The sequence below is a fragment of the Lissotriton vulgaris genome, chromosome 2_1 (assembly GCF_964263255.1).
Source record: "Lissotriton vulgaris chromosome 2_1, aLisVul1.2, whole genome shotgun sequence".
NCBI classification, from domain to species: Eukaryota; Metazoa; Chordata; class Amphibia; order Caudata; family Salamandridae; genus Lissotriton; species Lissotriton vulgaris.
Window position 1 is genome coordinate 986,750,185 of NC_141687.1, and position 16,390 is coordinate 986,766,574.

The window sequence follows — 16,390 nt, forward strand, 5'->3', positions numbered from 1 at the left end:
GAAGTCGCTTAGCTGCCCCGCACACTCTGACCATTCCCCAGTCCTGCTCATGGTAGAGTTTCATACAATCCCAAAGCAGTGGCCTCTGTGGAGTTTCCCTGCGTCGGCGATGTTTGACCCTGTATTCCGCAGTGAGGTAGGCGCAGCTATCAGTGACTATTTCTTGGAAAATGAGGGGACGGTATCCTCACAACTGGTGTTATGGGACGCCTTTAAGGCATACATTCAGGGTGTCTGTATCTTGAATTATGCCGGAGTGCTAAGACCCATACGGAGAGATCTGGAACAAATAGAGCAGAAGCTGAAGGACAAGGACACTACAGCGCTGAGCACTTCGACACCAGAATCTCTGCATGAGCGAACAGCGCTACTGACCGAATTCATTGAGTCTGCTACACAAGAAGTCAAATATCTCGGAAATTCTCAAGGGCCAGAATGTATGGAGAGGACGAAAGGCCCAGTAGGACACTCGCCTGTCTCCTTAGGCCCCAATATCAATCGGCTTTCATTACACACCTTGATACTGACAAAGATACCAAATTGACGAAAGGGACAGACATAACTGCAGCTTTTCTTTCATACTATACACATCTATACAAAACATGTGATCCTCCAGCGGGACAGGCACTTCTGGACTACTTACATGAATTAGCAATGGCGTGGCTAGAGGAGGGACAGCGTGATTTCCGAGCCTCCCCAATAGACGAAAAGGAAATTAAGCAAGCAATAAAAGACCTAGCTAGCGGCTGTGCACCGGGTTCCGATGGCCTTTCTGGGGAATTTTATAAAGCCTACCGAGACGAGATAGCCCCGCGATTACTGTAAGTGTATGATGAAACGCTGCAGAATGGGTCCCTTTCTCCAACTATGCGCGAAGCCATAGTCACATTGCTGCTCAAGCCGGACAGACCGTCAGCTCAATGCTCATCATATAGGCCATTATCACTACTTAATTACGATCATCAAATCCCTGCCAAAATATTAGCTACTCGCTTATCTTTACTTGTAGATACCGCTTTATGCCCCTTTCAAGACGGTTTTGTCCCTGGCAGATCCACGGCACTCAACCTCCATACTATTGTCTCTGTGATTGACCAAATGGAGAATACATCGCCAGCTGATGTGGTTTTTCTTGATGCAGAGAAGGCATTAAATTCATTGGAGTGGCCGTTTTTATAGGCAGTGCTAAGGAAGCTCGGCACACCTGTTGAGTTTTTAAAGATAAATATTCAAACCCTGTAGCGTGGCCGAAGCTTAATGGCGGAAAAACAACGCAGTTCCCTCTGTCATGCGGCATTAGACAGGTATGTCCCCTTTCCCCCTATTATTTATTGTGGCCATGGATCCCCTTGCACGCCATATTCATGAAAGACATCTCCATCGAGGTTTACAAATACATACAGGCCCTCTTGTAGCTTCTTTTTATGCGGATGACCTCATGCTCTTTGTACCAAAACCAACGGAGAACTTGTTCCCTCTTCTGAAGAAGTGGTTCGATTTGGTGTGTACTCTGGATTAGTCATAAATTGGACTAAATCAGAAATGTTTCCATTGACCCCGGCAACTACTCAAGAGGACTTTGAGTTTCCCCTGAAATGGTGCACAGACCCTCCCAAATATCTTGAAATTTACTTACATTGTAGTGCTCCAGAAGTAATTTGGCTAAATTATGGTCCTGCGGTGGACCATCTTACATCACAGGTGGACAAATGGATTAAACTCCCCCTTTTCATAGCCGGCAGAATTGCCATATTGAGAATGGCAGTTCTCCCTTGATTTTTATATCTCTACTTGATCATCTCTATCACCTAAACCACAATTTTGTTTTGACACACTCTCTCCTTACCTGTTTAGTCTGGGCAGGTAAACAGGCTTGCATAGGCTGGAATACACTGACTATGCCTTCTGAAAGTGGGGGATCCGGATCCCCTGGTTTTTATCTGTATTATCTAGTAGCTCAAACTCACTTCTCATAATACTGGTACCACCTGGATGCCAGCATCCAATATCTCAAATCTGAACGCTCCTAAATATACCCTAACTCGCTCTCCATTGTACTGCTACAAGGCTCACCACGATGCCCCGCTGAGATCCAAATGCTACCCACTAAGTGCTGGGCATGGACCAAGTTGCGACGGTACCTGCAAAGGGAATCCCTATATTTGCCACATATACAGTTAGCTGATAACCCGTGGCTACCTCCCACCACTGAAGCCCTCACTAAGCCTACACTGACCAATCCTGAGGATTGAATGTCTGTTTAAAGACACACAGCCATGCACAATACCAGAACTCACCACTCATTGGGACATTACATACATGGACAGGTTCCTCCTTCACAGGGTACGTAGATCACTAACTGAGGCCATACTGGACGCATCACCAAAACCGGAGGACTTTCCCCCTTTCTCACTTGTAATTTCCTCACCGGACAGCTCACACTTAGTCTCACGATTATATCACCTATCGCTATCCCCTTGCCCTATAGCTGGGACCAAAGCAAGAGCAGCTTGGGAACGAGACTTAGACATGCCAATAACAGATGACATTTGGAACTATTGCTGTGCGCAAATACGAGACATCTCGAACAACCACAAACATAAGTTATTGCATTTTAAATATTTACATAGAATCTAAGTAACCCCAAAATTGCTATCAAAGATTGATCCCAACGCGCCGCATACCTGCACTCGAGGTTGACTCCTTCCACCTAGCATGGGCATGTGCAACAGTGCACAAATACTGGGGCGAAATCTTTCGACATGTGTCTCTCATGGTAAGGCAAACAATACAACCCATGCCATTACTGGCGCGATTGGGATATGTCCAACCACAAAAAAAAAGATCCGAAGGTTCACATCGATAGCTATGCTTATTGCAAAATGTCAAATCTCCTTCTATACGGCAGGGCACAAACTCCAACGGGAAGAGCATGGCTCTGAGACATGATTGATTGTGACACTATGTGTGACTTATATGGCACACTATTGCCGCCTACCTCCCGACCCCCTGACATCTGGCAGCCATTGAGAGACTATTTACTCGCACAGCCTTTAAATGAAAATTGAAATGTACTTGAAAAAGCTGCTGCACGATAAACCATGCTGGAAGGTTTAAATGTGAAGAGAATGGGTGATTGTGGTTAAAATGAAAAGAATTTTGACTCGCTGTAGATATTGTCATGCTGGATACATTTGAAGCAGTGCACTGTGCTTATAATCATTTGTTTTCTTTTTTCTGAGAATCGCTCCTTTACACCCTGTTTTATAGTTGTAAGATGACAGTTCTAGTTATTGCTGTTATAATGTTGCACTGCAATGAAGAACAGTATGCTATAATACTTTCAATGTGCAACTGTCCTTGGCAAACCTCAACAAAGAACATACAAAAATAAGCGTTTACAATGCAATGGTCTCGGCAGCATTAAAGGTGGAGCTATTGGCATTACTCATTATTTTTTTTTAAAATCATAAATAAATGCCATTGTCATTTACATTGCCAATAGCTTCATCACGTACATATGCGAGACATATTGCATTAGCACCCACACACACAGTAAGTAGTGGAGTGAGAAGTCGATAGTGAGTAGGAGAGCGTTATTAGTAAAGAGTATTAGAGAGCGCAACAGAGCTGTGTGAATAATAACAGCTGTGAGCCCATGCCTGAGGTAAATCATCTGAGCTGTGTTATTAATAACAGCTGTGAGCCCGTGCCTGAGGTGCATCATCAGAGCTGTGTGAATAATAACAGCTGTGAGCCCGTGCCTGAGTTGCATCATCAGAGCTGTGTGAAAAATAACTGTGTCAGCCCCGTGCCTGAGGTGCATCATCAGAGTTGTGTGAATAATGCCAGCTGTGAGCACTTGCCTGAGGTGCATTATCAGAGCTGTGTGAATAACTGCGTCAGCCCCGTGCCTGAGGTGCATCATCAGAGCTGTGTGAATAACTGCGTTAGCCCCGTGCCTGAGGTGCATCATCAGAGCTGTGTGAATAACTGCGTCAGCCCCGTGCTCGAGGTGCATCATCAGAGCTGTGTGAATAACTGCGTCAGCCCCGTGCCCTAGGTGCATCATCAGAGCTGTGTGAATAACTGTGTTAGCCCCGTGCCTGAGGTGCATCATCAGAGCTGTGTAAATAACTGTGTCAGCCCCGTGTCCGAGGTGCATCATCAGAGCTGTGTGAATAACTGCGTAAGCCCTGTGCCTGAGGTGCATCATCAGAGTTGTGTGAATAACTGCGTCAGCCCCGTGCCCGAGGTGCATCATCAGAGCTGTGTGAATAACTGTATCAGCCCCGTGCCTGAGGTGCATCATCGAAGCTGTGTGAATAACTGCGTCAGCCCCGTTCTAGAGGTGCATCATCAGAGCTGTGTGAATAACTGTGTCAGCCCCGTTCTAGAGGTGCATCATCAGAGCTGTGTGAATAACTGCATCAGCCCCGTGCCCGAGGTGCATCATCAGAGCTGTGTGAATCACTGCGTCAGCCCCGTGCCCGAGGTGCATCATCAGAGCTGTGTGAATAACTGCATCAGCCCTGTGCCCCGAGGTGCATCATCAGAGCTGTGTGAATCACTGCGTCAGCCCCGTGCCCGAGGTGCATCATCAGAGCTGTGTGAATAACTGCATCAGCCCTGTGCCCGAGGTGCATCATCAGAGCTGTGTGAATAACTGCGTCAGCCCCATGCCTGAGGTGTATCATCAGAGCTGTGTGAATAACTGTGTCAGCCCCGCGCCCGAGGTGCATTATCAGAGCTATGTGAATAACTGCGTCAGCCTCGTGCCTGAGGTGCATCATCAGAGCTGTGTGAATAACTACGTCAGCCCCGTGCCCGAGGTGCATCATCAGAGCTGTGTGAATAACTGTGTCAGCCCCGTGCCCAAGGTGCATCATCAGAGCTGTGTGAATAACTGCGTCATCCCCGTGCCTGAGGTGCATCATCAGAGCTGTGTGAATAACTGCGTCAGCCCCTTGCCCGAGGTGCATCATCAGAGCTGTGTGAATAACTGCATCAGCCCGGTGCCTGAGGTGCATCATCAGAGCTGTGTGAATAACTGCGTCAGCCCCGTGCCCGAGGTGCATCATCAGAGCTGTGTGAATAACTGCATCAGCCCCGTGCCTGAGGTGCATCATCAAAGCTGTGTGAATAACTGCATCAGCCCCGTGCCCGAGGTGCCTCATCAGAGCTGTGTGAATAACTGCGTCAGCCCCCGTGCCCGAGGTGCATCATCAGAGCTGTGTGAATAACTGCGTCAGCCCCATGCCTGAGGTGCATCATCAGAGCTGTGTGAATAACTGCGTCAGCACCGTGCCCGAGGTGCATCATCAGAGCTGTGTGAATAACTGCGTCAGCCCCGTGCCTGAGGTGCATCATCAGAGCTGTGTGAATAACTGCGTCAGCCCCGTGCCCGAGGTGCATCATCAAAGCTGTGTGAATAACTGCGTCAGCCCCGTGCTTGAGGTGCATCATCAGAGCTGTGTGAATAACTGTGTCAGCCCCGCGCCCGAGGTGCATCATTAGAGCTGTATGAACAACTGCGCCAGCCTCGTGCCTGAGGTGCATCATCAGAGCTATGTGAATAACTGCGTCAGCCCGTGCACGAGGTGCATCATCAGAGCTGTGTGAATAACTACGTCAGCCCCGTGCCTGAGGTGCATCATCAGAGCTGTGTGAATAACTGCGTCTGCCCCGTGCCCAAGGTGCATCATCAGAGCTGTGTGAATAACTGCGTCAACCCAGTGCCTGAGGTGCATCATCAGAGCTGTGTGAATACCTGCGTCAGTCCCGTGCCGAGCTCGACTGCAGCCGATACTTACATCCAGAAACTTAACTCTCTGTGCACCTACCCACACCAAAATATTAACTAACAGTGAAGCCCTGCACTCACACCCCACAAAACAGAATTGCTCATTTAAAAGACGGACACACATTGACACCACCATCAATCACGTTGACCCAGATCGATCTCCCCGGATAACCCCCATGTCGTCGCTTTCCCTGTGCCACCCGGCCTGAGCCTCCTCTGCAGTTACCTGGGTTGAGGCGTCGCTCCCCAACGAAAGGCAGAGGCGGTGGTGTTCCATGAGGCTGTTCCTCGCCGTGGGACATCACACTGCACCGCTGCGGGGAATGTCCCCCAGAGGACCCAGGCAGCAGGGCGCACCTCCTGCGCTTAGGGGCCTGGGACTGGGGGCTAAGCAGGGCCTCAAACTCCATGGGCCGCTTCAGAGTGGGACTGCACGCCATGCTGCCTTCCGTGAAGTCTGCCAGGAAGAGAGCAGTTATTGGCGCGCGGCGGAGACGCTGGCGCCATGAGCGTGCGCGCAACCAAATCTGCACGTAGCTAGCTCTTGTCGCTCCTTCTCCCATTTACAATGCTTCGCGCGTGCACAGCTCTTGTCTCGTTTTGTCCGATTTTCTCGGCTGAAACGATCGCTATAGTTCTCTGGCAAGTACGCGATTTGCGCATTTCTAGCCGAGACCTAAAAAGTTTTCCCTTGCACAGAGCAAAGGCGTCTCAAAACCCTTGATAAATATGCCTTGCAGACTTTTCCTTTTCTTTTTTATCAGGCTTTTTAAAATATATATATATAGTTAAGGAATCAACAAGCATGATAAAACCCATAAGCAGTGTATCAAAAAATATATATTCCCTAAAACCATCACACCAATTTCTACTTCTTTTTTTTGTTGCTTGTTTTATTATTTATAGTGTGCCCTGCAGTGTCCTTAGTGTATCTTAGATTTACCATTCCAGGATCAGTACCACATTAGGAAACAGCATGGTCTCTATCTTGAATTGTTACAACAATGACACACTATGCAAAATACCATCCCAAGAGAGCCACCTAGTGCAATGATTACTAAGTGGCTACTGTAGAATTGTATTGTGCCATTTCAAGATGGCAAAAGTAATGATTCTAAATGTGGCTGCTATGCTATAACATTAAAAAAAATATTCTGTATGCATAATACCCTTCTAAGATGATAGAGTACTGCTTTGTTTAATCCATCTCTGACTTATTTGTTGCACGTTTATGCAGTCACATTTTATTTTGCTTCTGCTCTTTTTAATTTCCTTTCTTGCTTTATGAGTTGGTGTGTATGTTTTATTATTGATCACTCAGTGGGTAAATGAATGGATGTATGATGCAATAATGAACAATAGATAGTATGTATAATAAAATATTGAGTGCCTAGCTCATTAGTGACTTAGGAAGCACTTTCAGTTATAAGTTAGATCTAATGGCATTGCCGTTGCTTATTATTGAAAATGAATACCTCCTGTGGGAGGAACCTATTGGAAGCAACCCAAATTTATACGTTTCTGCCAAGAGGAATCGCGATAGTGACTGCGGGGCAGTATGTGCATCCATTGCCTTCTAAAGCATACCCAGATCCTTCTGTAATGACCTAACATTTCGATGATGATCCGTTAAATTGTGGGGGAGGAATCTTCTGAATCTTGAGCACATTGACAAAACAGTACACAAAAGTCACAGTGAATATTCCTTTTGCTCACCTGTTCACGATTTGCACCAATACTGGAACATATCTTAAGTTGAATACCTTAACCAGTGTTGATTCGCTAGGTAGAGTATCTAGGCAATATAACCTTAAAATACGACCTGCACTGTGCTGTTACGAGAGCCTAATTTGGAACGCTAGAAGGATGTGCCCTTACACCTCAGAAATGCCCTTTAAGGGGACCTCCAATGGGCCATGGATGCTACACACCTGAACTATTTATTCCTTTGGAGTTGGTGGGGATTACTACATAGGGAGGTCTATTCAAAGGCTGCTCCCTAATACCATTCGACTCACTGATGAAACCTTTTTACTCCCTAATGGGCAATTTCTACCTCATAGTGTACAGGGGAAAGATATTACATAAGAACTAGGAAGGTAAATACACCAAAATGCCAGCCTCACAAATTGCTACGTTTCCTTGTTTTAATGGGGAATGGTGAAAGATTAGCCTTCTGGTTCTACAGGGCATTATTATATTATTATGCATGACAGGAGCGCCATTAACCACTTTGTAGGATAAGTTAGAGACAGATTTTTGGCAGGGCAAATAATAGGTCAAAATGTACCCAGAAACTGGCATACCCCCACAAAGTGTTGCGAAATTCTCGATTTAATTATGTACAATGTAACTTTTTATACAGAATATATCCCATATGGTCTGTATGCACGAACTGCCTGGTGTGGTCAAACAGAAGTAAAAGCCTGGCATATGGTTTGGGTCTGTGAAGTAATTAGGAAATTTGGGGTGAAAATAACTAGTATGCTTAAAGTATTAACTGAATAGAGGGGCAATTCATTCAGAAAGTTACTGCCTTGCCATAGTAGCCCTAGTGATCAGTGGCGGCTCCTCCGCTAAGGCAGAGGAGCTTCGCCTCTCCGCTTCTGTGCAGCATTAAAAGAAAGGAAAAATAAAATGATAATAACGCAATGTTATTATCATTGTACTCTTCCCTGCTGCGGCAGCATGAGGCCGGGGCTGCTCTGCTGACAAAGAAAGGTAGATGAGGTGGGCACACTAAAGTGCGCATGATGCTTCGACCAGCCCTCTCGGGCCGGCCAAATAGTCATGCGCACTTTAGCATGTCCTCTATGCAAATTGCAATCACAGCCTGCATGGAGAACATGCCCAGACTCCAGTCCCAGTCCCCACCTGAGCGCCGAACCACGGCGCTCAGACCAATCACAACCCTACATTGCAGTGTTGTGATTGGCTCAGGGGAGCCTAGCTGTTTTCTGTTTTGTGTAGCACACACATTGTGGGAAACAGCGGAGAGGAAATAAGTGATTTTTTTTTAAAATTATACTTTCTTACCCTCCCTCACACCAGATCCATGCTGGCCGCCACTAATAAGTGTATTAGAAGATATTGTGATATACATTGTGTATAATTGTGGTCATGCTGTGAGGCAATCCATTGGCTGATGATTGTGGAAAGGCTTGAAGAGTGAGATTTAGACTTTACTTTACACTAAAAATATTATTTTCCTTCCACATATTAGGGAGCGGAGCCACAGCAGTAGTCCAGGCTGCCCTATGCGTGCCCAGGCAAGAGAAAGTGGCAATAAAGCGAATCAATCTTGAAAAATGCCAGACAAGCATGGATGAGCTTCTTGTGAGTATTTTGTCTATTTCCACTGGTTTTCTTGGCAGTATTTTTGTACAGTATCACCTAACAAAATATGTGGCAAATATATTCTTATTTTACGACGTATTGCTGTTCCGTCCTTTGGATAATGTTTTATTTGGCGCAATGAAAGAGACACTGAGGTAAACTCCCACTGCTACCTATTGGACCTTTACATCTCGAAACGAAAATAAAGGCAGGCAATACTCATTATGTCTGGCTACAGAGAGGTTTAGTTTGTCTAGAGGGCCTCAAGTTTTCAATCCTTCAAAACAGTACTATAAGAAGTAGTACAGAGATAGAGTGGGCTTTAGGAAAGCCCTTTCAGCCATTGATTTTCATTTTTTTCATCGGTTTCCATTGCTTAGGTAGTCTGTCCATCAAAGAGATTGCATTTCAATGATAGGTAATTTGTTTCATGTGTCTTCCCATTTGGTTTTGGTGATGTAATCACCAAGTTGCTCTTTTGTTATTCTGCAAATGTGACACATAGATTGATACTCGATCTAAAATCTCTGATGTATTTACTTTGCTGATACACATCATTGTAATTGATAAATGACTTGTGGTTGTTTTGTGCATGGTGTCTGCAGTTACATAGTAGACATAGGGCCCTATGCATCAAACCAAATACCGGTCGCAAACGGGCAGATTCTCAGAATCCGCCCCTCTGCCACCGGTATTTTTGCATTTGGGATGCATCATCCCAAATGCAAAAATCGCATTTTAAGGAATCTCTACATTGCGATTCCTTAAATTGCGGTTGCATTTAAGAAATCCCAACTTGAGATTCCTTAAATGCAATGCATAAAAGTTAAACAATCAGCGATTTCGCTAATAGGAGTAGCAAATTACCATGAAGTTGAACTTCATGGTAATTTGCTAAAACTTTGATTTTTTTTTTGTTGCATTTTTCAAAGTTTCATTTTGCGCACACACATGCCCTTAGGGCATGTGTGTGTGCAACATATGTGCAGAGATCCATTTCAAAGGTGCAATAGGGTGTCATGTTGACAACCTTGCACCCTTGAAATTGCATGAGCAATTTGCGAGTACCTACTGGTACTTGGAAATTGCTCATGCAATCTCCACTTCATTCCTATGGGCCTGCAGGCCCATAGGAATGAATCAAACAGCATTACTTAATTGCGACTAGCAATTTGCGAGTCGCAAATAAGGAATGTTTCGGAATCGCTATTTTTATAGCGATTCTTACATGCATAGGCTTTTGCGATTCATAAATTGCGATTCCTTAAAAATCGCTATTTAGGAATCGCAAAAGCCTACGTTGATGCATGTGCCAGATAGTATAGTCAACAGTCACCTTTACCTTTCATTAATTTGACTTTGCTGTCCTAATTACATGCTGTTTGAGCTATGCTTTTTTCTTGTTCACAGAATAACAGGTGTGCTTGTACAGAGGCTTTCCTAAAGATGCAACAAAATCACTAGTTCTTTGTCAAAAGTATCTATAAAATGTTTTGCTGAATAGTTTTTCTTTTTATTTACCGATTACAAATTTATCTTCTGACACCTTTCATACCCCTTTTCTTTGGGAGTGAAGTAGTTTGGCACTGCTTGTGCAGTCTGTTCATCAAAGAGACCCTAATCACAGCTCCATTATTGTAATAGACAAAGATGTTGTTTCGTTATGGGATTTTCTTAAAAGAGCTACTAAGGGGGTAAAAACACAACTGCTTTTCCAGACAAATAAGCCTCACTTAATTGCATTTCAATGCTTGTTTTAGATGGCACCATTACAAAATGTATATAGTCTTTCTATCAACTATGTTTGAATAGACCAAGTGTCTATCCTGCTTAAGATTTTGTGACCTGAATAATTCGGCAGTATTATTTTCATTAGTAAATCATTTTATCAACAAGTTTTAGAGGTTAAAAATATTCCCTTTGTAAAGTCATATGATAACATGTTTCCTATCCAAATGCAGGGCTTCTCGATTTTACTTAAAAAGTTCCTTTCCCTGACTTGCATAACATCTGTGAAAAAACACACATGAGGGAATTCCCATTGGCTCTTTTCGTTTTCTCAGTATGGAACCTGAATGGTCGGAATGACACCTGAAGAAGGCAGAACATTTGGATCGACAAGCAGTCTACATCTTGAGCCTCCTTGAAAGAGAGGAATTTGCAGTAGATTTAATATGGATCAGCTGCCAAAGACAGACCAGAGTGTTCTGGCATACAACTGGGAGCTTCTTGGTCACACTGTATTAGTAAACCCCAGCACCAACTCAGTTACCAATCTCATGTGCCATAAAGATCTTTCAGACTGCACTCATAAGCTGAATAGTCCTCTTGCAGCTATTGATTTCAAGATATTGCTAGAATTCTTTAACATATCAACACACTCAGGATGATGGAATTATGATAGAGCACAATTTTGAATTGCAAACAACCCCATATTATGGGTGTATACCTGCTCAACAATTTAGACCATAAAGGCTTATTTAAATTTTCCCATAGTGAGGTGATGGACCTGACATGCTTTGAGTGGTATTCCCTCAAACTTTTTTTCTGAATTCGATTGTGACGTGCACTTTACCCCTGTTAGCCAGTGCTAAAGTGCTTGTGTTCTCTCCCTAAAACCTGGTATAACTGGCCTTCACCTGAATGAGCAGCTATACTCGTGCAAGTGCCCTGCTGCCTGAAGGAGAACTGGACCATCACCACTGGATAGACTCCAAGGGCAAGTTGACTATCCTCCTGTATCAGCTGCAGGGGCATAACAAGTTCTTGAGGGTTTGAACTCTGCACCTGGACTCTGCTGGAGTGAGTCCTAAAACTCCAATTTGTTCCCCCTCAGGTTCTGGATGCTTGGAAGTGGTGTTAAAGGTGCTGCTCCTGCCTAACTCTCAATCAGCAAACAAATGATGGACGTAATGCTGACAATGCAAACATTCTCCCCCAGTCAAAAGATCTGAATACATCGTTCTTTTGCCCACTGTGCCACCCCAGTTTGGACCCAGCCATATGCAAATCAGTCTTGAACCAGTGCCTCATGGGAACAGTCTAGACCGAACTGCCAGGCCAGGTCCTCCCTGGACCAGAAACAAGCATACTGGGACCGGTTTCAGGGTATGTCATCCTTCTTCAGACAGGCTAGCTTGAATCCAGAGGCACAGTGAGAAAGGGACCCACATCTGGGCATTCTTGAGGTCCTTTGGTTCCGCCTTGTGTTTTTTTTTTTTTTTAGTAGGGCGTTGTTCTTGGCGTGCTTCCAGCTTTCCTGGTAGGCGAAGGTCTCGAAGGAGCTGTTGCTGGTCTTCCGAAGATGGGGTACGATGATGGAGCTCGCTTTGTTGAAGATGTGGTGAGGGCAGGGGTCAGCTGGTGAGCTTCAGTGGATAGTGTTCATGATTTTAACGGTGTCGTTGTCGTTGACGTGGGTCCAGGAGAGCAGGAGGTTGGAGTGGCTGGGAGGCGGTTAGTCTGCAGCATTGGTGGTTGTCTGGAGGGTCTGGAACTTGAAGCTGTCGTGGATGTCTGCGATCTTGCGGTGAAAGAAGGTGGCTAGGGAGTTGCATAGGTCTTGCGACTGTGGGATGTTGTTGGAGCTGGAGCTGGCGTTGGAGAGTTCCTTCACGATGTTGAAGAGCTCTTTGCTGTTTTGTGCATTATTGTCAATGCGTTCCTTGAAGGAGGACTTTTTGATGGCTCAAATGAGTTGGTGGTGCTTGCGGCTGGCGTTCTTGAGGGCTGCCTGGTTGTCCTGTGTCTGTTCGTGGCACCACTTCTTCTCGAGTCTTCAGCAGGTCTGCTTGGATTCCTGGAGGATGGTGGTGAACCAGCTGGCCTTTCTGTCAGTGCATCTGTTTGAGGGTTTCTTGATCGGGGCAAGAGTATTAGCGCAGAACTTGATTCATTGCCTGCGTTTGCGGGCGGCTGTGTCAGTGGTGTCGGTTGGTGGGTCTCGGTCAAGGGTGGTGATTAGCTGGTATTTGGTGACCTTGTTCCAGCTGCAGTGGGGATTCGTTGCGGATGGTGGTGCATGGTAGGTTTCTTTTTTTTTTATTTTTGAAAACCTTTATTTGACATTTTCAACCAGATACAAACACGGGCCTACAACCCCCAGGGCTGGCCCCTAAGCAATTGCAACACAATATTACGATCAAAACTTCAGACCCAGCCTCCCGGGGAGCATAGCCGCCACATCCACAATGCGCACTGGTTGGAAGACATATCAAATTGGAATCAGCATACAAAAGGTTTCATTTTATAATATAAAATAGAAGGATCAGGTGCCGTACAATATCTCAAGCTATGAAGAGGGGGCGAGCAAAATAGCAGTGTGTCCACAGTTAATTCGTTTTCATGTAGGTCAGTGGCGTTAAAGCAGACGACACCCGGATAAACAAGCATACTATTATGGTTCGCGCCAACATTTATGCCCGCCCCGTGGCCCCGAAACATCGCGAGAGTTGAGGCACAGATGTGAAAGCAGAGATGGACCAAACAATGAACCCACTACGCTGACCCGGAAAAAGAGAAAGAAAAGGCCAAAGAAGATAAGAAGAGAAAAAGGGCCATAGAAACAAAGAAAAAACAAAACTCCCATCCCCCAGCTCCCCACCCTGCACCCCTGCAGATGACTATGGCCTACCCCCCTAGCAGCGTGCCTGTCGCCCAAGAACCGAAACCCGAAATATAGAAGAAACAGGGAAAAAAGGAAAAGAAATTAAACCCCACCCGAAGAGGGGAAATGGAGGAGGGCTTTAATTGAACGCACTCCCGATCTCTCGCCCCCGTCCTAACCAACCCCGCCCCGGACTCCGTTAATTCAATAAAACAATCCCGTTAACCATAATACCACAATGATAAAAATGGAGAGGAAAAAAAATGAAGCAGGTCTCACCTGTTCATTTAATTGAGCCCCCGGGTGGGTAATGTTCTGTGGCCAATCCTATTATTATATTGCGGGGTCTCTGCAGGAATGGGGACCTTAATCTCACATGTAAATTAGGCACAGGAGGGCACAGTGATGTTTTGCAGCCTAGGGGGTCGCTACCTCCCCCTGTATTTTTTAGTAATTGTTCGGGGGGCTTCGAGGACAACTGAATTCCGGGGATCCCCACCCTCCAAGCTTTACTTAAATATGCAGGGTGGGCCTCGCCAGTCCCTGAAGCCTCTGTGGTCCTAGGCTGTGCCTTATTGGTTCTGAAATCACACTGGCAGTACTCATGGTGTTGTAAAGTGATACGCGCATAGAACCCTTGCAGTTGTAGAATTCCGCAGGCTTCATTTATGTAATAGTCTGTTGGTTTATATTTGGGAGGTGCACCGCAAAATTACAAATGTTTTCCCTCATAACCTCCTATAAACAGACGATTTTCACAATAAACTACAGACAAGTGTTGTCTGAAAAAGAAGACCTATACACTCACTTATTTATTGGTAATAAAAATAACCTTTGTTAAAACAACGCAAAAAGTGGAAATGCAAGTTTATTAGAACAAACAACAGTATAACATGAAATAAGTGGGTGGGACTCCTCATTTGAGATGTCATCAGTGATGTCATGAGTGATGTCACTGACCATGTCATGAGTGATGTAATATGTGACATCATCAGCAGTGCATTGCGGGCGAGCAAGTTAACTATAACAGGTGAATTTCTCAGTTCTTTCTGAGTCCCTGAAAACTATTGGTTTTTTTTTTGTGAATTTCAAAGGTTTTTTTAAATGCTAATTCCTAACTATAACGTCTGTAAAACCTATGGTTTTTTCACTGGAAATATATATATATATATATATATATATTGCGTTGAGTTCGAAACAGCACAGCACAGCGCAACAGTAACACGCCGTGCAGCAGGAACGAAAGTTGAGTAAAGCCACAGACTCCGTGCTCTTGTTACCAGTGAATTTTATTCGTGATAGAATAACAGCCCACCAGTCGTCATGACGTGTTTCACCTCAGCCGAGGCTTGATCACATGTCATGTTTAGGAAGGAGGAAGTAACTTAAATAGCATCATTGGTCACATGGTTAGTGGTACCTCCCGTTTGCATTTAAAGGGATATACTCCACAAAACTATATACAGGGCATAGTGCCCGTTTACCATCTGTAGTCATATATCCAACATAATTTGCAGTTGTCATCTATTTACAATATACCAAAGAACTAAATTTAGGGTATCAAAAAAGAGTCCACAAGTTCATATATTACAGATCAAATTTCTAAAACCATTCATTTTTGTAGAAAAATAAATAACTATATATATAAAAAAATACTGTTCATTTTTAAATTCATATATTTACATAATATACAATAAATATATCTCAAGAATTTATATTATACAAGCCTCATTGGTCCTGCAACATATATTTCATTTTAGCAAGTACCATATGTATGAAGGATACCCAATGTTTGCAACAGTTACGGTATATTGTGTCGCAGAATAGCGATATGTGACATATTAAAAAAAACGATAATACCCAAGTGGGTGTTGGAGGTAAACCAGACATTAAGCAACCGATTATCACGTGTATGTTCCTTAGCCCGTTACTATCCTTAGGGTTGCATATATAAATCAAAACTAAAGTGAATGTGCAATTGAAAAATAAAAGTTAAAATATTCATTTTACTTATTTGATAAGATTTTCACAGGTTACCAAACATGATCTAAAAATATTAATGAAGTTTCATCTAAGTCAAACAAATCAGAAAAAGAACAATGCTGACAATAATCATCTACCATTTATAGGCAGGTATACAGATCTTCCGTGCTGTTAAGCCCCCCAGGGTGTTTACTATTAAACTCGAGGATATATCGGGTCTCAAGCAGGCGTAATTTTCTGTCCCTGTCTCCTCCCCTCCTCAATGGTAGGACAGAGTCCACCAAATAGTATTTTAACAACTCTGGGTTGCTTTTGTGACAGTTTTCGAAATGCCTCGCTACCGGATAAGCTTGGTCTTTCCCAGATATAGCTCTTAGATGCTGTAGGATGCGTTTGTGGGCAGGGAGACGTGTACTTCCTATGTATTGTAGTCCGCATGGACATACCAACACATATACCACACATTCCGTCTTACACCCCAGTTTCTGTTTGATTGCTATAGGCTTTTCATGGAAAGGACTTATGTAATGGGTCTTATTGATTGCATGCTTGCAGGCTTTGCAGATTTGACATTTTTTGAAGCCCGCAATCCGTTCCCACCACTTCTTTGGGACGTCCAGGGTATTGCTCACAATTACATTGCCTAGAGACATGGACTTTCT

At 44.4% G+C, this 16,390-nt stretch overlaps 1 protein-coding gene across 1 annotated transcript in view; it reads left to right on the top strand.

Moving 5' to 3' along the window:
* The window catches only part of STK39 (serine/threonine kinase 39), a 1,290,321-nt gene that overhangs the window by 345,652 nt on the left and 928,279 nt on the right, over positions 1 to 16,390 (top strand). Inside the window, exon 2 of the mRNA XM_086958759.1 lies at positions 9,027 to 9,139. Within this exon, the coding sequence (XP_086814885.1) occupies positions 9,027 to 9,139 (113 nt within the window). The remainder of the gene's footprint in view (positions 1 to 9,026; positions 9,140 to 16,390) is intronic.